The sequence below is a fragment of the Phyllostomus discolor genome, chromosome 5, assembly GCF_004126475.2.
Source record: "Phyllostomus discolor isolate MPI-MPIP mPhyDis1 chromosome 5, mPhyDis1.pri.v3, whole genome shotgun sequence".
Classification (NCBI taxonomy): domain Eukaryota; kingdom Metazoa; phylum Chordata; class Mammalia; order Chiroptera; family Phyllostomidae; genus Phyllostomus; species Phyllostomus discolor.
In genome coordinates this window covers 171,462,105-171,484,997 of record NC_040907.2, presented here as the reverse complement: position 1 = coordinate 171,484,997, position 22,893 = coordinate 171,462,105, and the positions used below count along the sequence as shown (strand labels likewise).

The 22,893-nt window shown below is 61.0% G+C and overlaps 1 protein-coding gene across 1 annotated transcript in view; it reads right to left on the bottom strand.

The window, feature by feature from the left end:
• The window catches only part of FANK1 (fibronectin type III and ankyrin repeat domains 1), a 46,555-nt gene continuing 23,662 nt past the window's right edge, over positions 1 to 22,893 (bottom strand). The window contains exons 2-11 of the mRNA XM_028513811.2: positions 20,083 to 20,260; positions 16,041 to 16,165; positions 10,460 to 10,541; positions 9,295 to 9,369; positions 8,060 to 8,125; positions 3,902 to 4,067; positions 1,096 to 1,239; positions 517 to 594; positions 374 to 418; positions 1 to 264 (exon numbers count right to left, since the gene is read on the bottom strand). Coding sequence (XP_028369612.1) covers positions 190 to 264; positions 374 to 418; positions 517 to 594; positions 1,096 to 1,239; positions 3,902 to 4,067; positions 8,060 to 8,125; positions 9,295 to 9,369; positions 10,460 to 10,541; positions 16,041 to 16,165; positions 20,083 to 20,260 — 1,034 coding nt within the window. The 3' untranslated portion in view covers positions 1 to 189. The remainder of the gene's footprint in view (positions 265 to 373; positions 419 to 516; positions 595 to 1,095; positions 1,240 to 3,901; positions 4,068 to 8,059; positions 8,126 to 9,294; positions 9,370 to 10,459; positions 10,542 to 16,040; positions 16,166 to 20,082; positions 20,261 to 22,893) is intronic.

Sequence of the window (22,893 nt, the reverse complement as noted above, 5' to 3'; positions counted from 1 at the left end):
GTGTTTGCGTAAAGAGGTGTATTTCACAGTGGGAATGGCTGTGCGCTACAAAAGTCACGGCGAACCTTCCACGGAACACACGCTCCAACGCGAGGCCCTCGGAGACGCGGACTTGCACGTCCCTGAGGGCGGCGGCCACGCTCTGCTTCCTGCCCCTCGGCTCTCTCCCGGAGGACAGCAGCGCCCGGGTCAGTGGACGGAACGGACAGCTGGCTTCTTGGGCATCTGCTGCTTCCTCCTCTCTTCCAGCAAGGAGATGACGTTCTAGGTCAATGACAGCGACAGGGGGGTGTGATCCGAGGGCCCGGGTGTGTTGTTCTGAGCACTACGTACGAGCCAGACACGCGCCCGGGAAGGCGGAAGGCGCACCCACCTGTCTGTCGAACACCCTGGCCATCTCCAGGACGCCTTTGCCGAACTGGAAGGGGAGACGGCGGGAACGGCGTTACCCACGTGCGCCCTCTTCTCCGGGGGGGGGGGGGGGGCACACCTGGGGGGGGCCCTCGCGCCACTCACCTCGTTCTTCACGCTCACGTCCGCCCCTTTGTCCAGAAGTAGCTGGACCAGCTCCTCGTGGTTGTTCAGCACGGCCACCTAAGAGGGAAGCACGGAAGCCGGGCGAGTGGCCGCGGCCCTCCGCAGAGGCCCCCCCGCCGCCAGGTGGCAGCAGTGAGGTGGCCCTGAGCGGGCAGGTCCGGTGGGGGGGCCACCAGCATCCTCAGAGGGGGGGGCCCTGGTGGCTTTGCTGGACGGGCCTGTGTGCTGTCGCCCTGCAGCGAGGGCGGCTGTGGGGAACGGGAAGTGGACCCTGCCCCGCCCCGGCCGAGACGACCCGGGACACGCGAGGCCGGAGGGGGCGGCACAGGCGGCGCCCTCGCCGCGCTCGCAGGTCTGTTGGGACCCCGCCGTGGCCTTGGGGTCGGGGCGGGCAGTTCCGAAAGGAGGAGCTGTAAAACAGACCACGGAAGTGGGGTGCTGACGCCGTCCTGCCCGCGGGGAGAGGCCGGTGGGGAAGCACAGGGGACCGAAACGTGCCCGTGGACAGAGAGCCCTCGCCGGGGGGCCCTGTGCCCCCCCCCCCAGGGCAAGGCCTACCATCAGCGGCGTCTTCCCGTCCTTGTCCCTCACGTTCACGTCGGCCCCGCCTTCGATGAGCAGGGAGGCCACCCGCTGGTCGCCCGAGACGGCGGACACTCTCATGAGGGGGGTCCAGCCGGAGCCAGTGTCCACGGCGTCCACCTGTGAGGAGGCCGCAGGGATGGGGCTCCATCCGGCTCCTGTTCCTGAACGCCGGTCGCCAGAGGCTCTCCCGGGACCCCCGCTGCCCTGACCCCCCCCCCCCGGGCTGAGGGCAGCATTTCTGGGCTTGGGGGGGTGGGGAGGGTGAGCGGGTGTACTACCTGAACTCACGCTCCGTGCAGGGAGAAGCTGGGGGAGGGCCCCCTTAGCGGGTGCTGCAGCGCCCTGGGACCCCCCTCCAAGGGACTCTCGGCCACGGTTTGTTCTCGCGGCAAGGGGGTGGGGGGTAGAGGAGCGAAGCAGACACAGCCACCTCACTCCAGGCCCCCGGGGGCCGCCTCGCTCAGCCCCACCTGCCTGCCTGGCCTCACCTGCTGCCTAAGTAAACGCCCTTTGGCTTGCTCTGAAATATCTCTGTTAACCGCTGTCACCGTGTCTGGGGCCAGACAGCAGTGTAGGCACGCCCCCTCGTACCTGTCAGTACACACTTGTTTTAAGCGGGAGCCCTACAGGGAAACACAGTGGGAGCGACCAAATCCGTGACACGAGTTCTGGCCCGGAGAGCCAGCCGACCCCATGCTCTCGCCCTACACTGGACACCGTCCAAGGGGCCATCGGAGGCCATTGCCCATGGCCGACGCGACACTGAGGGCCCCATCAGGGGCTGCGAAGGACGTGGAGTAGGAGGAGAGGAAGTACATGCTGCCGCCTCGGGGCCCAAGAAGGACCCCATCAGTGCGGGAAGGGGGCCACCGGGCGGGCAAGTGCCCACGCACAGGGCGGACACACACCCCTCGTTCTGGGGACAGACTGGCTCGGGGCACCCGCAGCCTTAGCAACGCATCAGAGTGGAGCCCCGGGGACCACCAGGAGGTCCTGGGGGCGAGTCTCCGGTTATTTGTATGCGGGAGATTTCCCCCACAGTCTCTTCAGGGTTTGCGGCTCTTTCCCGTGCAAACAGCAAATAACCCTGGGGCGGCAAGTTTCAGCGTATTTAAATAACAATCGAATAACCCCCGCACTCCACAGTGCTTTTTACACAGTCTCCAGCGCAGGTCCTCGCACGTTCCCTCCCTCGGTCCCCAGGGTCGGGCCGGGGTCGGCGCCTCTATCCTGGGTGTGTAACCGGTGAGAGCTCCCCGAGCTCCCGCAGCTCAGGGGCGCAGGAACGGCTCCCACGTGGGCCAGCCCCTCTCAGCCTGCGAATCCTGTGCTCGGGAAGGGGGGTGGCAGTGACACCCCAGTTTGCTCCAGGTCCCTCCCCCCCGCCCACGGACCTCCAAAGCGTTCTTGGCCACCCGCCACGGAGGCGCTCGCGCTGACACCGCCTACCCGCCACCTGCCGGCCGCACACACCTTTTCTGCAGCCGCAGTGCTGCGGGAAGACGTGGGGTCGACCCCAGAGATGTGCGTTCCCATCCGACACCCCGAGAGCCGACACTTGCCGGACCCCCGAGTGTCAGTGTTCACAGCAGGGGCCCGGCCCCGTTTCAGCCAACGTCCACCCTGTTGTCTCCTACAGACTTGACTCGGGTCAGAACCACGAGCCGAGAACATTGCAAATCGCCACTCCAGTGCCACGTGGCTGTCTCTGCCACGCCAGGCTGGGGTGGCCCGGGCCCACAGGCCCACCCTTCTGACCTCTGTGCACGTTCCTCAAAGGAAACAAGAAGTGCCGTGGAAAGGAATTGTCTCAGTGACTGAGGTCTTCCCTTCGAGGGCCCCTCCTCTCAGCCCTGGGAGCGGGGCGGCAGGGATCCTGAGAGCCCACGGCGCCAGCCTCGCTGCCCCGCCACCGCACGCCCCAGACCAGTGGGGACAAGTCCCCGAACACCTTCCCGGAGACAGGACTCTTCTCAGCCGGAGTTCACTTTCCGGGTCCCCGCTCACCCTCTCAACGCCCCGCACCGTCCTACAGTCACAGCCAGGGCGGCCTCTGCTCATCGGTCCTTCCTTCCACACCTTGACGTTTTTATTTCCCTTTGCAGTCCCGAACCGAAGCCCTCAGAATTGCCAGCAGTCGCCATAACTGAGCCAACCCCGGCCGCCTGTCTCCAGGAGTCCCAGCTGCCCCTCTGCTGGCTAAGGCAGATCCGTGCTTCCGGACAGCGCGAACCCAGGAGCGGGCCAGCTGCCGCTCCAGGGAGGAGCCGCTCGGGACTGGGGTCTGCTCTGGCTACAGTCGTGGGCTCTTCGCAAAGTTTCTGTAATGACGAACCTTGGAACAGCCCGAGAGGGAAACCAAGCGAATTCTAAAGGCAACAGGAGCGACCAGAGCAGCTGCGGCTGCAGCTGCGAGAGCCCCTGGCATCATGTCTGCACCCCGGGGCGGTCCCGGGTGGGGGCCCAGGAGAGCTCGGCCGGCCGAGGGGCGGACAGGGAGTGGACAGGGCAGGTGAGGAGGATGGGGCCAGGCCCTGCCCGGGCATTGGCGGTCTCTCCTTCCTCCCACCCGAGATGAACCTGCAGGACAACCTGGAGCCTCACCATCAAGCCAGGTCTGCCGTGACCCACAGGAGCCTCCGGCCGGAAAGGCACAGAACATTCCCCGCCATCTCTGAGTTCAACCGACAGGCCCTGCACCCCCTGGGCCCCGCGGAGGGAGTCTCGGGCCCTTGCCGAGGCGTCCGTGGTGGGGGGGGGGGGGGGCGGAGGCCCCTACCTCGCAGCCGTCCTTGATCATCCACTCGATCACGCCGCAGTGGCCCCCATCCGTGGCCCAGTGCAGGGCCGTGCAGCCCCCCAGGTCCCTGGCCTTCCAGGAGGCGCCGTGTCTCCGGAGATACTTCACAACCTCCAGGTGCCCGGCGTAGCAGGCCAGCATCAGGCTGCAACAGACGGGGGAGGAGCGTTTGGCCGTGAGCCCAGGGGGCGACTCGCAGGACCGAGTTGCACCCCACCTGGCCCCGAGCTCAGAAGGAAACCCGCACTTCAGTCACTCATGTACAGTGCACGCGGGTCCCGCCGGCACCTGGTGACTAGGTCGGCAAGACGCGGCCCGTCCGTCCCGCGGATTATCACTTGGCTGTAAAAGGGAGTGAGGCACTGATGACTCCTGTAAAACACTCTGACGAGCAGAAGGCGACAGAGGCAACATGCCACACACGTATGGTTCCCTGTGCAGGGGCTGGCAGAGCAGGTCTATGGTGATACCGCTGTTGCCGTCACCACGGCCTGCCTGTTCTTCTCCACATGCACAGCTGGAGACCTGCTTCTGCCCAGGCCTGTCTGCGAGGGTCCAGACTGGGTGGGTCTCTGGACACGGGGAGCGAGTCCGCAGCCCCTTCCGGCCAGGGCGGGGAGAGGAACCGGGAGAGACCCCTCCCTCCGGGGCTGGTGAAGCCAGCGCCCTGGGCGCAGACAGCGGTGGGGGCTGCACGGCGGGTCCGTAGAGTTTCAGACACTGAGACACACGTTTTAAGGGGAAGATTTCCTGGTACATGAATGACATCTTGACAAAAACCGATCACGGTAACAGAGTAAAACATGTGATTCTAAAGCACCCCCCAGGCCACGGTGATGTTCAAAACAGAGTAAGGAGCTGGTTTGACAGTTTGCTGTTGAAGGAGAGGCCTTCTGTCCTTTCTCTAACATGACTACTGAAGAAGACAATTGTGCACTCGGCTGAGAGAGGGGTGAGGTGCAGCCCCACCCCGGCTGGTGAGGGTGAGGAGAAGCCCCTTCTCGCAGAGGCCCGCCCGCCGACACGTGCAGAAGGCATCACGGGACTGCAAAGTCCCCTCTTTGCACTCCCAGCGATGTCCCTGATCCGGGCAAGGGTGGACGGTGGGAGAGCAGGTGGTGGGGGAGCAGGTGGCAGGGGAGCAGGCCCCTGGCACCGTGCCGGGCTAGCGGCCCAGAGACGGTTCTCTGGCTGCAGCGGGAAAGCCTGTCTTCACCATGGAGGGGCTCAGCCGCTGCATCCTAACCACAGCATCGAACCTGGAACCACCAGCCGCGGGCCCACCAGCACGCCGGACCTCCGGCGGCCACGCCACCAGCTCTGCAGCGTCCTCCCTAGAAACGTGGCCTGAACCCAGACGCGCCTTCCACCCGCATCAACGGGGAGGAATGAAAGGATGCCTGAGCAGAGCAGATGCCGGGCCCACCGTGAGGAGGGGCTCGGGCAACACACGGGGAGTTCCGAGTTCTGCAAGATGAGTGGTCTGACCTCTGACCTCCTCAAGAAGTCCGTGCTGTGAGAAAAAATATCTAGACAGATTTTTAAAGGACACAGGGCCAGTCCGGGACAAAAGAGATTGGAGAGAGAGACAAGCAGATGCAGCGTGTGGGTCTCGACCGGATCGTGGTTCCCCCCCCTCCACACCCTCACAACACAGCTGTGCGTGACCCCCTGGGGGCAGGGAGGAGGCTCCCACGGGTGACGGGTCACACGAGACGTTGGGGAAATAGGCGGGACGATGACGTGGGTCCTGGCTTTAGGAGACATGACTGGGGCACTGAGGGGTGGGAGGTTATGCCACCTGCCACGTTACTGGGAAGGAGTCAGGCGCCCCAGAAGCGAATAAAAACGCAAAGAGAAGCAAATATGGCAAAATGCCAACAACCGGCAGACCTAGGCAGCAAGAATGCAGCTGTTCATCGAAAAGTATTCTGTCGACTTCTCCAGATGTTTGAAATTCTCAAAGTAGAGAGTTGGGGTGTAGGGGAGGAAGGTCTCCCCAACAGGAAAGATAGTTCGTAGCAGAATAAGCTAAAAATTAATATAAAAATGTGTAGTCGTGCTAGTGATAAAAAAATTAAAAGTTTAAAGTTTTCCACCGAGTCCCTGAGGAATTCATCCAACACCCAGCACAAGCCCAAGCCCAGGGCCCACGTGCCTGCATCCCCACACAGGCCTTCCTCTCCGGAGACCCCCGAGAGGGCAGCCCATCACCTGCCCCGGGGTCAGGGGGCTTGCTGCGGGTGGGTATGGCCAAATTGCTTACCAGAAAGTTACATGAGCTCACCTTTCTGCCAGCTGTACCTGGAAAGACCCACTGGCTCACCCCAGACCAATACTCATACCGTCTTCTAGTGAACAGTGTCGTGGGTAGGCCACTTTTAATTTTTTTATTACTCTCAGAGCTACACAGCTGTCATATTAATTTTAGCTTATTCTGCTATGAATTATCTTTTTGTGTACACTGCTTTGCTCTACTGTGCATTTTAGAAAGAGGGGAAGGAAGGAAGAGAGGAAAAGAAACATCAATGTGTGGTTGCCTCTCACTCGCCCCCTACTGGGGACCTGGCCTGCAACCCAGGCATGTGCCTTGACTGGGAATCGAACCTGCAACCCTTTGGTTCGCAGGCTGGCACTCAATCCACTGAGCCACACCAGCCAGAGCTGTAATTAAGTTTTTTTAAATGAGTAACGTATTCTTAATCTTTTTCTTAGTGATTTCTTGTAATCCTTTTGTCTTCCACGTTATAAGATCGGATAGATACATGCCTATGTTTTCTAGTTGTTTTCTATGGTATTGATTTTTACATTTAATTCTTAATTCACCTGGAATGTGTTTTCGTGCATGCTATAAAGGCCAGGATTCACCTTAAATTTTTTCTCCTTCAAATAGCCTATTTTTTCAATATCTTCCTCATTGGTTTGTGTTATTCTCATCAACAGTACCCATTTCAATAAAATGATCAAATCTACTATTTGAGATGCAAATGCACCATTTTCATTTCATGTTTAAATTTCCTCTATAACCACCATTACATACCCTTTCGATTTTCTAATTTTTTTTCTGTCTTGGGTTTAGAAGAAACTGGTCTATTTTATTACAGAGATTTTTAAGAGGTTTCACTCCCACTTCTCAATCTTTATGGTTTAATTAATCAATTTCTCCTGCTATTTTCATTCCCTCCCCTGCCTCTCAAGTTCTCTCACTTTTCGTTTCCCTTTTTAAATCGGTATGACTCTGTTTCGGACTTCTTGAGTTGATGGTTTAGTTCCACAATTACCTAAGAGCTCTGTGGAACACTAATATTTCGATTTGCAAGTGATTTTTAAACTGTGAGTATTCAAAATCTCTCTCGGCCTTGTGTCCAGGGAGCGCGGCCAGCAGGCTGCTGGTTCAGCAATTGGCCAGTGTCCTGGAGAGAGCCCGAGCCTGGTGCAGGGGGGCGGGAGGCGGGGGGCGCGGGCAGTGCCGCGTGACCAGCTCCGGCGTGAACTCTGCACTGCCTTCACTGTTCTCCCCAGGTGCCACACACACAGAGTCGGGCACGTGGCAGACACGCAGTAAACACGGGTTGACTTAAATTAAGTCATTAAACCTAATCACTAGCTCAGTCATCGTTTTTTAAGCCTTTCTCGAACATTCCTTCACCTCTGGAAGTTACGGTTTTCTGTAAGCTTCTCCTGTAAGGCACTCCACCCGCTGCCCTGAGGGGGGTTCTCAGGTTGTGTCTCGTGATCGCCGTGAGCGTCTTCGGAGACACTGGACCCCGAGGCAGGGAGAGCCCTCGGGGAGGCCAAAGCGCCCAGGGGCCCGCCGCCCGGTGCCCCGCACAGAGCCAGCGGCCACGGAGCTGGTAACCGTCATTACCGAGCTCTCTGCGTGTGCTGGGCACTAGCTGGGGGAAGGTGCGTGCACCCAACAGACGCCCCACGGACACCCCGCTGAGTGAAATGACGAGGGAACATGTGAACGTTTTCTTGTCGTCCCATCTGGCCTGTGTGAGATGGTGCTTGACCTCCCCCACTGTCAGACAACCCCCCAGAACGGCATCGCATCTTTGCAGTAAACCAGAACGGCTCTGGGCAAAGCCCAGGACACGAGTCTGGGGGTATGGAGGGTCCATTCCCATCACCCACCTGTCCTTGCCGCTCCCGTTCCTCAGGTTCACGTCCGTGCCGTTGGAAATGAGGAGCTTCACGAGCCTGGGGGAAAGGATGTGGGTGGAGCTGGGTCGGGAGCTTCCACGGGGCCCGGACCCACGCCCAGCTCTGTGTGTGTCAGACACAGCAGCACACGTGCCCCTGCCACGCACACGGGCCGCCGGCCGCTTTCAAGCCCCCCAGGCGTTATTAGGCCGGAGAGCAGAAACCTGCCTCTCCGCACCAAAGAGAAGAAGAAATGCTGCCCTCCCTAGTAGGGCTCCGTTGACTGGAGCTTCATCCTGTAACCCAAGGGCTACAGGTTCGATTCCAGCCAGGGCATGTGCATAGGTTGTGGGTTTGATCCCTGGGCTGGGCGTGGGCACAGGCAACAGCAGGCCCAGACTTGTATGACCTCTGGTACAGGTGCATCTGGGAGGCAGCCCGCCGATGCCCCTTTCTCACAAGGATGCTTCTCTTGCCCTCCTTCCTATGAACTCCCTCCCTCTCCCCACTCCCTCCCTCTCCCCACTCCCTCCCTCTCCGAAAGCCGTGAAAAACATGTCCTGGGTGAGGATTAAAAAAAAAATGAGGTTTTACCCTTTACATAAATTATCCACTGAAAACAAACTATACCACACAAACAAACCGGACCATCAAACCACAGTTCGCTGTCAATTTAATGACCACTTTAAGTACATTTTCAAATGTCAGCACTGAATGAAAGTCAATTTCTTTTTTTTTTCCACAACGGCATTTTAGTTAAACTATAAATATGATCGAAAAATAAGCTGTTAGTATTTAAGTCTATCTCCATGCGGAACAGAGAAAATAAAGTGTACCAGTGAAAACAATATCTCAGCCACCCATCAGGGAAGTTCATTTTCCAGAATTCATATCCCTTGCCTTTCTTTTCTTTTTTTTTAAAGAAACTCAGATTCCAATAACCAGTTGTCTCAGGATACATAAAATATAGTGTAAAATATAATTAAACAGCAACCCCTCTTCCTCACCGTGTGATTAGACATTCGTACATGCTCTCCTCCAGATCACGTACCTTGATGAGGAGAATGGCTGACTTCTTGCTCAGCTGCTTTTTATAGGGCACAGGTTCGGAGAGAGAGAAAAAGGGGGTTCCCCCAGCACCCTCTTGCCCCCCCCCCCGCCGACGAGGGCGCCTTTGGGAGAGGGCCCCGCCAGCCCCCACAGGGCCGGCCCGAGGGAAGGCCCACCTGGTGTACCCTTTCTGCGCCGCCACCATCAGCGCTGTGAAGCCCAGCTTGTTGGGCACATCCACCTTCACGTTGCTTCGGGAGAACAAGAGAGGAGGTTAGCGTGCCGGGCGCGGCTCCCCGGAGGTCGGCGGCGGGCGTCTCCTGCGGGGCACGGGGGAGGGCAGCTAAAATGGTTCATTTTACCGAAAAAAATCCCAATTCCTTCCGGGCCATGACATTGGTCTTGTCCTGGGCTGCCCTGCCGAATATTTTAAAAGACCCAAATTCACAAGCACAGGAGAGAAGGTTGCTGTCGTTTCACTTCAAAGAGGCGTTCCCTTCTGCTCGAAACCATTCTGCGAGCCGATACAACGCGCTCCTCGGGGAGCAGGGCCCCCCTAGTGGGCGAGGACACCGTCCCCACGCCCGCCCTCCGCTCCGGGGGACCGGAGCCTGCACGGTGGCCGCCCTCGCTTCCCCCCCTGGACCCCCACGTCCCCCACGGGCGTGCAGGCCCGCTCCCCACAGAGAAAGCAGGGCTCTTGCACACCAGCCTAGCAGCTTCGACGTTTTGGGGGAGCCTTCTCTTCCCCAAAGTGCAGAGCCCCAGTCCACACACACGAACTGTCTTCCAAGTCACCCAAAACGACCAGTTCAGAAAGAATCCATGCGACCCGGCGGGAAAAAAGGCAGGAAATCTTTCCACCTGGCGCGGGCGACGTGGGTGGGCCCAGGGAGCCTGGTGCAGGTGAAGTCAGCCGGCCGGTCAGAGAAGGACAACACCGTGGGATTCCACCCCTGCGTGGGATCTCCTGAACAGAACGAACCCACCGGCGACACGGAGACAGACTCAGAGATACAGGGACCGGGCTGGGCGGGCATTTCTGAAGGGCCAGGAGTTCCTTCTGGGACGATCCTGGGACGCCCAGACTCGTTCGTAACCTCCTCTTTCGGCTTGCATTAGATAGTCACCGAGGAGCGCACCGGGCACGCAGCTCAGTCACCGGGTTCGCCACCCGCACTGGACGTCTCCCGGGCACCCGGGCTCGAGTTTGCGGCCAGTGCCGAAGGCCTGGGAACCCCTCAGGGGACGCCATAAAATAAAGCGGCACCCTGCGCTTCTCTGCGCTCCGTGGGCACGGACAATCACACCTAGGAAGTTCAAAGGGCAGAGTCCTCTCACCCGCCTTGAAGCATCCGGACCAGCAGATCCTCGTCATTCATGTTGACGGCCCGGTGGAAGTACTCACTGCTTACGGGTTCTCCTGCGGAAGGAGGCGGGAAGAAGTCTTATCCACAGTACGGCGGGGTCCGGCCCCAGGAACGCTCCTGTTTTATCACAGAATCTCGTCTTACGAGATCGTTGGCGTGTAATTCTGCAACATGGTAATATCCCACTCGCGCACAGCAGAGGACACTTTAGGGGAAATGTTCAAATTGAAACTACAAGCTGTGACACCCATATTATCACCCTACCCGCCAACCACACTCAGACGGGCGTTACTTCCACCGGACCCCGGGGCACGAAGGGAGGTCCGTCCCAGCCCCTCCCCCTCTGGCGCACGTGGAGGTTTGGGTGTGCCTCCGAGAGACAAGGGCACCCCCATCTCCCATCCGAGGCCTTCTTGTCCTGAAAAGCACCTTGCTTTCGCTTACTGGGAGAAGAACCACTTAGGTCGTCTTAAAGTCTTCGGGATGTTTTCAAATTGTAAACGTGTGGCTTCTGGAACGTGAAGCCTCATTAGAAAATCACCCTCTCGGATGTCCTAAGACTCAATGAATGGCTCTGGCGTGCGAGAGAAAGCTCCCCGACTGCCACTGCACGCCGGGGTTTTCTCGGCCAGCGTCTCTTAAACGGCTCCCCGAGCAGCAGATGGGAACAAGACGGGCCGCTCTAACGCTTGAGAGCCAAATGTTCGGTCTCCCCGGGACCGAGACACTCACACCGGCCCTGTCTCCCCCGAGCCTGTGGGGCCCAGGGGTCCCACCCCACCCAGAGAGGCGGGGCGTGGCGAGACAGCCCCGACGGGGGGCCAGAGCCTGCCAGACAGGGCGGAGCAAGAAGCCGGAGCCCGGGAAGGAGTGCAGAGACGGAGGAAGGGCCGGATGGGGGCTGGAAGCGGGGGGCGCTCCCTTGGGTGGGGGAGGGGCCTCTGCGGGGGAAGAGGGCGGGGCCGAGGGGCCAGCATGGGCGGGGTGTGAGGGTGAAGGGACGTGTGACGGAAGCCCATCTTCCACGGCCTTTATGGCGATGCTCCGTTTGTTTCACGTTCCGTGACAGTCTGATTTTTAAGTAATTACGCTCAAGCTTAACGATATAACAAAGTGAGGGTCTCAGAACTGCTCCGGGCCAGTCGCAAGCACCCAGCACGTGTCTGCTGGGGAGGGGACGGTCGGGGGCCAGCAGGTTGCCCTTGTCCGCTGCAGCCCACAGGTCACTTCTGCCTCCCACGCTCAGCATACAGACCTCACCCCCACGGGCATGGGGCCGATTACGCCTCACTGTAGTCATCTCCGAGGTCTTGAGTATTCATTCAACAAACAGTTGCCAAACCTTCGCACTGAGGTCCCAGAGGGAATGGGACAGACCCGTGTCCCCCCCCTTGAAAGTGGTGCGGTGCCCACTTTCTGCCCCTTATTATTCTGAACCCCAAAGGACACGTCCCCACACTGCAGCCTGGACTGCCTCCTGGGGCTCAGCGTACCCCTGAACCGCCTCTGGCAGTCTGGCCTGCAGGGGGTCCACCGGCCTCGCCCGCCTGCCAGATGGGAAATACAAGCCGTACTCCTGCTCCGTCGGAGGAAAAGCTCTCCAGACAGAGCCCTGGACCCAGGAGCCATGGTTCTCCCGGTTTCCCCAGAGGACCTCGGCTGGGCAAAGTGCAGACCGGGGGTTGGGGGGGTGTTGGGGGGGGCGGAAGGAGGAGGGGTCGCCATCAGTGAGCCGGCACCGATAACCTCTCTCCTTTTCGGAAAAAACTCATTTCAGCCAAGTGAAAAATGTTTTGAAATAACAATTTTCTCTGTGAGAGCTTGCCAATGTCCTAAAGATTTTTTAGCCACGTTATATTTCCTTTTCATCATTCCGCACATATTTGCAGACCAAGGGCTTTAAATAAAAATAAATATCACGATGAACTCTCAAAAGGCCATGCCGACGCGGTCCCCGGCCTTCCGGGGGAGGTCGCGCCCAGCCCGGTCGGTGGTTCCGCTGGGGGCTGTGCAGAAGGGCCGAGGTTCCCTTCGAAAGGCGTCTGGTGAAGTCTGATGGCGCTTTGGGTTGTCACCACTGAGAGGTAGGTGCTACTGGCACCGAGCAAGTAAGGGCCAGGGATGCGGCAGGACGGCCGCCAGCGTCCACAGAGCCGAGGGGGAGAGCCTGGGCGAGAGCAGCGGGGAGGCGGAGCGACCGAGTCGGAGACACCCCCCCCCCCCCCCCCGCCCCCGCAGTTCAGGGGACAACACAACCCGCAGCAGCCCCCACCCCTCTCGCTGCCCAGGGAGGAGGGGAGGAGGGGAGGGCGTGGCAGCAGGAGAGTCTCTTTACCGCCAAGCAGCCCCCACTTTGGGGACTCGCCAACTGTCGCTGCTGCTAAAAATACGAGGAATCCACCCTGGCTGGTGTAGCTCAGTGGATCGAGCGCGGGCTGCGGACCAAAGCATCGCAGGTTCGATTCCCAGTCAGGGCACATGCCTGGGTTGCAGGCCACGGCCCCCAGCAACCGCACATTGATGTTTCTCTCTCTCTCTCTCTCTCCCCTTCCCTTCCCTCTCTAAAAATAAATAAATAAAATCTTTAAAAAAATTTTTTAAATAAAATAAAAATACAAGGAATCTGCCTAAAATCTACTAAAGGAATGGGGGAAGCTCCCTTCCCGCGCTCCGTTTCAGAGTCTGGTGTCCTCGAGGAAACCCTACCGACTGCAGCTGCATCTAGGACCTTACACGAGGGTCCTCACGTCCTCCTTCAGCCCACAGCCCCGGGAGCCAGAGAGGCCCAGCAGGTCGCCCCCCCATGCCCCACCCCATCCCCCGGGCAGACCTCACCCAGCCGGCCACACGCCCCTCTGGGGTGCATGGTGCCCGTGGAGGCGACGAGCCAGTCACCGCGCACTTCCGTTCCCATGAAGGGTTGAATGCAGCCGACATCGGAATAAGCAAGTGTGACCCCCCCCCCCCACCCCCAGCAAAGTGTTCGGGGAAACAGGTGCCTGAGCCCAGAAGGCTTCGGAGAAGCGCTGACTTCCTGGGATTTGGAAGGAAGGGGGTAAACGCACACGCGGCGGCGTGCCTGCACGCTGAGGCACGCACCACGCCCAGCGCCCGTCCGCCCCGGCGGCCAGCACAGTGCCCCCCCCGCCCCCGCTCCGTGGGACCACTCTCCGGAGCGTCCCGCCCAGGAAGCCCCGTGCGTGCGAGTGCTGGGGCACGAAACAAGCTCGTTCTGTGCTCGGGAGCTGGGGGCCGTGCGTGGCCAGGACCAGGGCTTGTGGATACCAGGCTGTCTTCTGCATAAACCTGTCGCCTCCTCCAGCTCCCCCCGCAGGAGGGGATAATCAGGCTCTCGTCACCTATTCTGAGCACCAAGGGACAGCTCCAGGAGGAGAGGGGGACAGCAGAGCTGGCTCACTGGGTTCCAGCAAAAAGCAGTGGCTGACGGTGACCGCCGCTCGGGGCACGGCAGCTCCTTCCCAGAGGTGCCTCGCTGACCCCTCGCAGCCGCGGGAGGGGAGGAGGGGCAGAGGTGGGCAGGGACGGTTCGAGGCAAGGAACCGTCCCCGTGTTTTCGTGGGCTTGACAGAGCCACAGGACAGGAAGGGCTCTTGTTCGCAGAGCAGGGCAGGTCCTCCCGCTCCCGCGCCGGGCGAGAGGCGTGAAGAGCAGAGGAAACTCAGGGGGAGCCCAACGCCGCACGGCTCCCGCCCCCGAGCCCCTCGAGACTCTGTGGGCCTGGCCCGAGGGATGGCCATCGGTCTGAGCACGCGGATGCAAGAAAGGCAGGGTCCGCCTTTGCTCTCCACTGCTTACCCTGAGGGTGGCCATTACTAACATGGACCTGAGGCTGCCTGTGGGAAGGCTGTCATGGGGGCTCGCCGGGAGGACCACGCAAGGGGACCACCACTCCCGGGAGGGGCGAGGGCCGGGGAGCCCCACGCAGGTCCTGTGAGAGGCTCAGTTAACTGCCGAAGTCACCACCCCCAGGCTGTAACGGGGCGATAACGCCTCGCTCGGTGGAGGCTAGGTCTCCACTAACGGTGGTGAGTAAGTGATGAGCTCATCAGAGAAGGGATTTGCCGATGAACAAGCGGTTTTTCTTTCTTTGTAAGGGCCCAGCTGATTAAAATTGCATGCCTCGTTTAAGCAAGTGTCCGTGTACTTTACCTGGGAAAAAAAAAGGCTGAGCGTCCTTTATGCAAACAAAGCGCATGATTCACGAAAACACTTTCAAACCGCACGCAAACGACCCACCCGCAGAGGCACGCCCACCGTTTCGTGTCACGTGCACACTTTTAATTCTCCGAGTAGAACGTGCTGCCTCCCGAAGAGAGTCTGCCGTGGGCATCGTAACCGCAACAACAGGTGAGGGGGCGGCAGCCAGGCAGGACAGTGGGGAGCCCGGCGGCACCCCAGGTCAGCACCAGAAGCCCCGTCTCCATCATGCCCTTGTCCCCGCAGGAGGTCCTGTCTCAGTGCCCGTGGAAACCTCAGGACACAGGGACACATGTCCTGGGCCCCTGGAGCAGCGGCCTCCAGGAAGCCAGCCTGGCGAGGACACGGCCCACCCGGCCCCACACCGCCCCACACGGCCCTTGTCAGCTGCCAGATGGGCTGACGGTGGCTCTGCAGTGACTCCGGCAGGAAGCCTGCGGGACGGTGCCCGGCGTGGCTGTGGTGCTGGGGTGGCGGTGGCCACCACAGTCCGTCCCTTGCCAGTTCACCCGTACCCCGCAGGTCAGGGGGACCCTCCCAGCCGCTGTGACAGTGAGCAGAGGAAATCCGTGCCCGCCCTGGTCCTCTCGGTTCTGCCTCAGGCCTTCCATTTCCCCTCCTGTCCATCCCCCGCCCCTGAGGAGAAGGCTAGACATGACTGGCCCGTCCCCCCCATCCCCCGCTGCACACAGCAGGCGGCAGACTCCATAAAGCAAGACACAGGAGGCACACTAGAGGAGGTGACACACGGAGGCTGTGTGCCGGGGGCGGGGGGGGGGGGGACCGAGGGGCAGGCGGAGGACGAGGAGCCACGCGGGACTGGCCTTGAGCAGAGCTCTTCGTGGAGCGGGCTCAGCAGCCAGGGGTGGGGGAAGGGCTGCCAGAGAGGGACACCCCAGAGCAAGGGGCAGAGGCGTGCAGGGGTGGCCTGGGGGTGGCTGGGGACAGCAGGAGGACAGGAGGGAGCTGGAGGCGGCCTGACAGGGCACCCAGCCCGGGGGTCCCCGGCGCCAGCCTCTCCCCTCCTCTTGCTGCCCGTCCTGCCACTCCGCCTGAGTGGCACATGCTCCGTGTCCTGAGTGAGGCGGCCACGCTTTTGCACCAAGTGTGCACCCGGGCACTGGGGGCACAGACCAGCTCTGACTGTTGCACAAACAGACGTCCCAGGTGACGGCCAGGCCCTGCCAGGGCCCGGGGCCGTCACGGTGTTGGAAAGTGGCATTGGCTCCGCCCCCGGCAGCGCACACCAACAGTGGGCTGCTGCACCCCCGACCCTGCTTGCCGTCTGCTGGCGTCTTGAGATCACGGAGCTCTCGCGGGGTCTGCATACTCACTGGTCGTCGACACTGAGACCGCTGGGCTGTACTCATAGTCGCCGGAGGGGCTGGTCACCTTCAGCCGAAACCGGTACAGGGTCCGTGGCTCCAGGCCTTCCACGACGTGCTTCGTGGCGTATCCCCTGGACGGGAGGACACACACAGGACAGCAGGGGCTGAGCCAGCGTCCCCTGACAGGTACGTGGAGGGGAGGTGCGGGTGTACTGGGAACGCCGGCTGCTCCGGCGCGGGCCTGAGCCCCCACGCCAGGCGGTGAGGGCCTCGAGTGCAGAGGACACACCTCGTGTGGCACCTCCGTGGCTCCCCGTGAAGTTCCAGCTGAGGCCTCAGGACCTGGCGAGGTCTGGCTTCTGCGCCCTCGGAAGCTGGCACCAAGGAAGGAAGTTCAACTTCCCACGGGAGGGCGAGGCCGCCTGGTGCAGGGGACCCACCATGACATGCCCGACAGCAGAGGGAGGGGAAGAAGCCAGATCCACCCCGCTGGCTGCCCCAGCCGCCCCGGCAGAGGCAGCAGACACTGGGGGACACCGCTGGGGTCCTCCAGACCCGGCCAAGACCACGGGGAGCAGAGACGTGCCAGCCCCACCTGCCCAAACCGCTGACTCATGGAACACGCACGATACTTGTTTACCCCCAATTTGAGGGTGGTCTGGTAGGCGGCAGCACCAAGTAAACGAGGCATCGTGTACCGACAAAAAAGAAACCATGGGAAAGACGGTGAAGAAATGAGGCCAACGACATTTGAATTAAGAAACCACGGCACAGAGACGTGTTAAAAATAGATATAAATGCACTTACCCTAAAAGTAAAAGCTCTAAAACAAAGATCGATGCACAGGAAAACTGCAATGGGCTAAAACATAGAGACTTGAACATCTGAACTCCACCAGCTTGGCGTCCCTCGTCCCTGGGCGGGCGGGCGGGCGGGCGGGCTTCATCGCCGGGAGCCCAGGCCACGGCCACAGCCGCCCGACCCACAGACGCCGAGCCCCCAGCGGCCTGGGGCAGCGAAAAGGCCTCGAGGGGCTCACTGGGAACTCGCTACCCAAGTCTCAGTGCTGGGTGTCAAGGGTTAACACAGCTCTAGTCCAAAACATAACCAGAAGGGCCCCCATACAACCCAGTACCGTGCAACGTCAGGGGATCGCCCCGAAACCAGCAGCTCCTTCGTGACCCCTGGAGGGGAGAAGTGGGGGGTTGGGGGGGGCTCCTACCACAGTTACAGGGATGGCAGCGTGGAGAAAGCCGGGCACAGCAGGGGACACGAGGGACCCTTGGGTCCCTACAGTGGCTGTAGCACAGATGCGGGCGACCAGTGGGGCCGTCCACCGAGACTTGGGGGGCTCCACCTACCCCACCCGGGGGCAGCCGCGTGGAGAACGAAGGAGGAGTCTAACTCCTAACTTAGGGAGTTGGAGGAGTTAACGTCGAACTCCCTCCGCGATGGAGGAAGCTGTACAAGGTTTCGGGAGAGCGTGCTTCTTCCTGTCACCAGTCGATAAGCGAATGTCTGACGCGGAGCTGAGCAAACACGGAGTTTAACGCACTAAGGACCGACGCCCCGGGACAGTCGTTACCAGCCTCCCCTCCGAACCCCACCCCCAGCGCCTGCCTCAGGAACCGCCCCTCCTGCCCGCACTCCCCGCACCGGCATTCCCGACACCCAGACCCGAGCTCTGCCGCACCTGCCCTCTCGCTGCCTCTGTCACTGTCGCTGCTCAGGCCCCAACCAGCCTGCGGCCGCCTGCGCCCGAGGAAGACTGGACGGCTGGTCCGGAGGATTAGCCCCCCACCCCCCCGGAGTCTGCGCGCCTCCCCTGTTGCAGGCAGACACGGCCGGGGGACTTGCTGGGGGCGATGAAGCAGCCGCAGAAGGGACATGTGTCATTCTGCGTAGAAGACTCAAGACACACCGGGCCATGCCCTCGCCCCCCGAGGCTACGAGGATGGACCCCCTTGAGGCAAAACCCCCCCCACCCTGCAGCAGCCTGGGTGGGGGGCAGGAAAGACGCGCAGACCTCAGCCGAGCTGCGGGCAGGCAGCGAGCCCCGAGGGCCTGCCGCTGGTGCTCAACGCGGCGCACCGCAGGCCCGCCGCTCTGTCTCAGCTCCCGTTCCCCATTTCCACACCACAAGGCACAAGGCGGGGGGTGGGGTTCCCTCCTTGTCCAGCGCTGCGTCCCCAGACCCAGTGCAGCGTCTGGCCCAGAGGACAGTCTCCTCAGTAACACGCGCAGAGAGGACGAACCACACACACGGTACGGCCACCAGGTCTCCCAGGGACTCGGGGGCGGGGCAGACAGACAGGCCGGGGGCTAACCTGACTTGGCCGGGACAGAGGAGGGGGCGGGGGCCAGCGCGGCCAAACAGGGAAACAGCCCAACGCTCCTGTGGACAAAGTCAAGGCCCAGGCGCAGGGACAGGCAGTAAGTAGGTCCCCGGGCGAGTTCTGCTCCGAGGTGAGAGACGAGAAACGCAGGTGTGGACGGGGTGCCCGATGTCCGTCTAAGGAGCTGGGCCTCCATCCTCAGGGTGTCGGAGACCCACGGAAGACAACTCGCCAGGAGGAAGAATGGAAAGAGAGCTCGGGGAGCACGGCAGAGCACGGGGAGGGAGGGAAAAGAGGGGAACGCCCACTTCACTCAAGCAGCCGAGGGCCTGGGGACGCCGCGAAGCCCCGGTTGGAGTAGGGAGCTGGCTCCTCGTCAGGGGCGATGCCACCATCTGGCGGGGGGTGGGGGCACAGAGGGGTTCAGGAAGGGAGGACGCCCAGAACTCGGTGACGGCTGGGAGGAGGCCCGAGTCAGAGGCCAGCCGGCTGGCAGGCGCCCCGGGCAGGAGCCGGCCGGCCCGGAAGGGGCTCTTCAGCCCGCGATCCCAGGGCAGGCAGGTGCTCTAGACAAAATCTCCTTGTCAGACAGAGGAAAGCACTGGCTGGAGCTAAGGACAGCTGGAGCGAAGGACCGAGATTAACACAGTCTCATCCTGCCACCTAGTGGCCGGGTTTGTGTCACTCGATTCCCTGGCGCAGGTGCCCAGAGTGCCGGGCCGGGAGCCTCCCCGTGGGCCCCGCAAGGCCGGGTCAGCGTCCCAGCGTGCCCTGGCAGACAGCAGTCGGGTCTCCACGGGAAAACAAAGCAACGCCAAGAGAAACACAGGATCACTTTGCAATACGGCCGTTAAAGGGAAGAAATAAGAGTTGGAATGGAGACTAAGAAAAAAAAATGACGTATTTATTCCTGCTGCATCCTCGTATTTATCCCTGCAGCGGACAGCCTGCGGGCCTGCGGGGGCCCCGACACGGCCCGGGAATTGGGGCAGCTGGGGCGAGGGCGGAAAGCGAGCAGCGGGACTGTGGTCTGCCTGCCGCTGGGTGCGAATGCCGGGTCGGGAGACAGAGAACAGACGAGGCAAACCCGTCCCCGCGGAGCTCGACCCCAGGAGGTGTGGAAACAAGGTCCCGGGGAGAAGAAGGGCCACTTGCTATGGTCCCTGGGGCGGGGGGGGACATCTCTCTGATGGGCACCAGCCCTGTGAAGCCAGGAGGAAATGTGTTCAAGGTCAGGGCAACGAGGAAGACCAGCCGTGGGACCCATGTGGCCCGACCCAGACAGAGGGGCAGCGGGCTGTTTGCAGGGAGTTAGTTAACAAGGGTCCGGCGGTGGGGCTTGAGGTCGGCGACCTGCCCGGGGGAGACATGCGGGACCCCGGCCCACCTCTGCAGACGGAACGGCCTGATGGGACCCTCGCCTGATTGCATACAGCTCTCCTTTACCCTGCCTCTACATTTCAGAGTGTTTGAATGCACCATTAGAACATTTCAGAAGCCAAGGAGGCTCCCAGAGGTATAGGAGGTTTAATTCCAAGGTTACTGCTAAAGCTATTTTCCAAAAATCATAATCTAGAAAAAGCAGGAATGCAACCAAGGCTGGCCTATTCTCTTCTTTCATCTCAAAACGAGTCTTTTGCAAGACACGAGAACCCAGCCCAGCTACTCGGGAAACCAAAGGGCCGTGTTTGGCGGCTCCGCGTTGCACCTACGTGTAAATGACACCGTAGGTGTGCATCTTGGGGTCTTCCTCCTCGACGGAGAAGCGGGACCACTGCTCCTGAGGCCCTCGGCGTGGCGCCCGCTGCTCCGGGTCCCAGTACAGCTCGATGCTGTGGTGCGTCACCTTGCCCACCACGGGCGGGTGAGGCCTGGAGGACGGCGTGGCTCCTGGAGAAAGAATGGTGCAGGTTTCAGGACCCCCTGGCCACACACGGGAGAGAGGCCAGCTGGGTGTGTGACCGCTGCTGGGGGTCAGCCCTGCCTCCCTGCGTCCACGGGAGCATCCGTCCACCCCCACCCCCTGTGACTTGGAGGACGTCCGAACGGCTGGCGTGAGGGACACTCAGCTGACGTCGTGGTGAGCCCCCACATTCTTCAACGAGCTGGTGGCCTCGCCCCCATCAGTACCAGCCCCCTCACTCGGGGACCCCCCCCCTGCAAAGGCTGGTTCACGTAGCGGACTGGTCAGGCCGCTCCCTGAGCTGGTGACACTCAAGTGGCTGTTAAGACCCTGCAGAGAACCGGCTGGTGGACAAAGACAAGAGACGAGCACTCTGGCCGGTCCGAGTGAGTGGGAGGCAGGAGAGACGGGTGGGTGTCTATATTCTGTGTCCACAGTCCTCCCGGACCGGCCAAGGGGAGTCCCCGAGGCTGACCACGAAACAGGCACAAGGCGAGCAGGGCACAAAACAGCAAAACCACAACGGCCACCGTATTGTCCATCAAAGAGGTGTTCGTGTCCCCCGGTGGCCACAGAGATTGATAGCAGCCGGGTGTCACTTTATGCCCAGCTGGACACTCACAACAACACGTCCCAACTCTTGGAAGTGGCGGTGCGGGCCGAGCCCACGCGTGCTCTGGTGGTCGGGCACTACGTGGGGGGCAGCTTCTGTGGAAAGCAGCGGCTCGGCCTCTACGAAGGTTAAGAGGTGTGCCCTCCTCCGCAGCCCCCCCACCCCGGCAGCCCGTCCTGCCGGGCCCAGAACGCCGGTGCGTGGAGGGGCATGTGCACACACAGAGGTTTCTACTGTTCCCGGCAACTCACAGCAGAAACAGAGATAAAAACCCCTGACTAAGGGGATGGTCCAACAAAGGATGGCATGTCCGCAGCGTGGACTATTTATTGCGCAGGTTTTGCGAGATGAACCCGCTCTACCCTGGATGCCTGGAAAGGTTCCCAGGAGACACTGCTGCAGGAGAAGTGGAGACGCCGAGAAAATTCAGAACAGCCCGTTTCGGGGGCACAGCACAGCTGCCCCGAGTCACACGCGGACGGTGGTGGTTTCATGTGCATGCTCCGTCTCTCCGCCCAGATTTTGAGTTCCCGGAGAGCCAGGCCCATATCTTATGCTTCTTTTAAAACCTGAACCTTCCCCTCTGCCTCTCAGGCCTCGAAAGTATCACGGATTCACCACGCAGGTTACTCGGACGGAGAGGAGCACGTGCTTCCCCAACGTCTCCAGCAGCTGCCCCTGCTCCTGCAGCCCCGCCCCACCCCCAGCCGGCGGGGGGGCGGGGGACAGGGCTGCCCCAGTCCCGGCCGCCCCGGGCCAGGAGGGCCAACGACGGCCACAAACTCCCATCACTTTCAGACCCCAGAGCCACACGGGGCCACCTGCGAGCCCGAGTTTGCCAACTTCATTTTCCTGACACTACGAAATGCATCATCGCATCACACGGAATTGGGGAGACGTGACTTTGAACATAAGTGGAAACTGAGTCAAAAACACTTCCCTCGGAGAGTTTTGCACTGAGTAACGGCTCGGGCCGTGCGAGCACCCGAAACGGTGTTCGCCGCAAATGTGTCCTGGAGAGGGAGCGGTTCGGTCCTGCTCCCGACAGCCACGTAGCCTCTCCACGCACACGACAGAGGACGGCTAACGCGAGCTTGACTCCAAACGGTCACACTGCTTTCCTAAAATGGGGCCCCACAAAACCCTAACAGATGAAAGGGCCCAGGACCTGTCGGAAATAACCACCAGTACACACAGTGAAGAAAACCTCCGAACTTTCTGCTAATCCACAAGGGGGGAATCAAAATAACTGGGAGGCTCCGTCTCGCCGGCACACATAGGCGGAGACCACGCAACGCTGCACCTGTGCCAGCCCAGGCTGTGATGAACCTGGTCCCGCGGAAGCCCTCGGACCGCAGGGCACACGGGCCAGCCCTGCAGGGACGCGGCGCGGCCCCCCCAGTCAGCGTGACTGTGACCTGTCCCAGCAGGTGGCCCACTTCCAGGAGCCCGGCCGAAGGAAATAATTCAACCCCCCCCCCAAAATAAACCTCAGATCTAAAGTGCCTGTGTGCCGTGTGTGCACACTGTGTGTGACTTCTCATTATCAGAAATTTTCAAGTGTGTAACAAGGTAGAACGGAGAGTAAAAGTAGAAAAGAAAGAAAGGAACAAGTTTGCATTCACAGTCCGAACTCCCCTACCCACCCACCCCCACCCCCAGCTCCCGGCACCAGCTCCGCAGTTATCAGCGGCGAATGGCCGCTCTCATTCCATGGACGTTTCCGCCCACCTCCCTCCCTCCCTCCCCCAAACCTGCCGGGGAAGGGCCACATCTTCATAAGCTTTCACTCTGTATCGGACGGAGTTCCAAGCTCTTCCCCTGCCCCATTCAATCTCCACCACCTTAGGCAGGACTAGACTCTCCTTCCCGGCTCTGCAGGCGGCTTGGAGCCGCGGCGGTGCCGGGACTTGCCAGGGCACTTGAGAAGCAGCAAACCAAGGGCTCAAGCCCGGACAACAAGACTGCAGAGCCAGGCCCTGGGCCTGCCCCTGTGCTGTCTGCTGC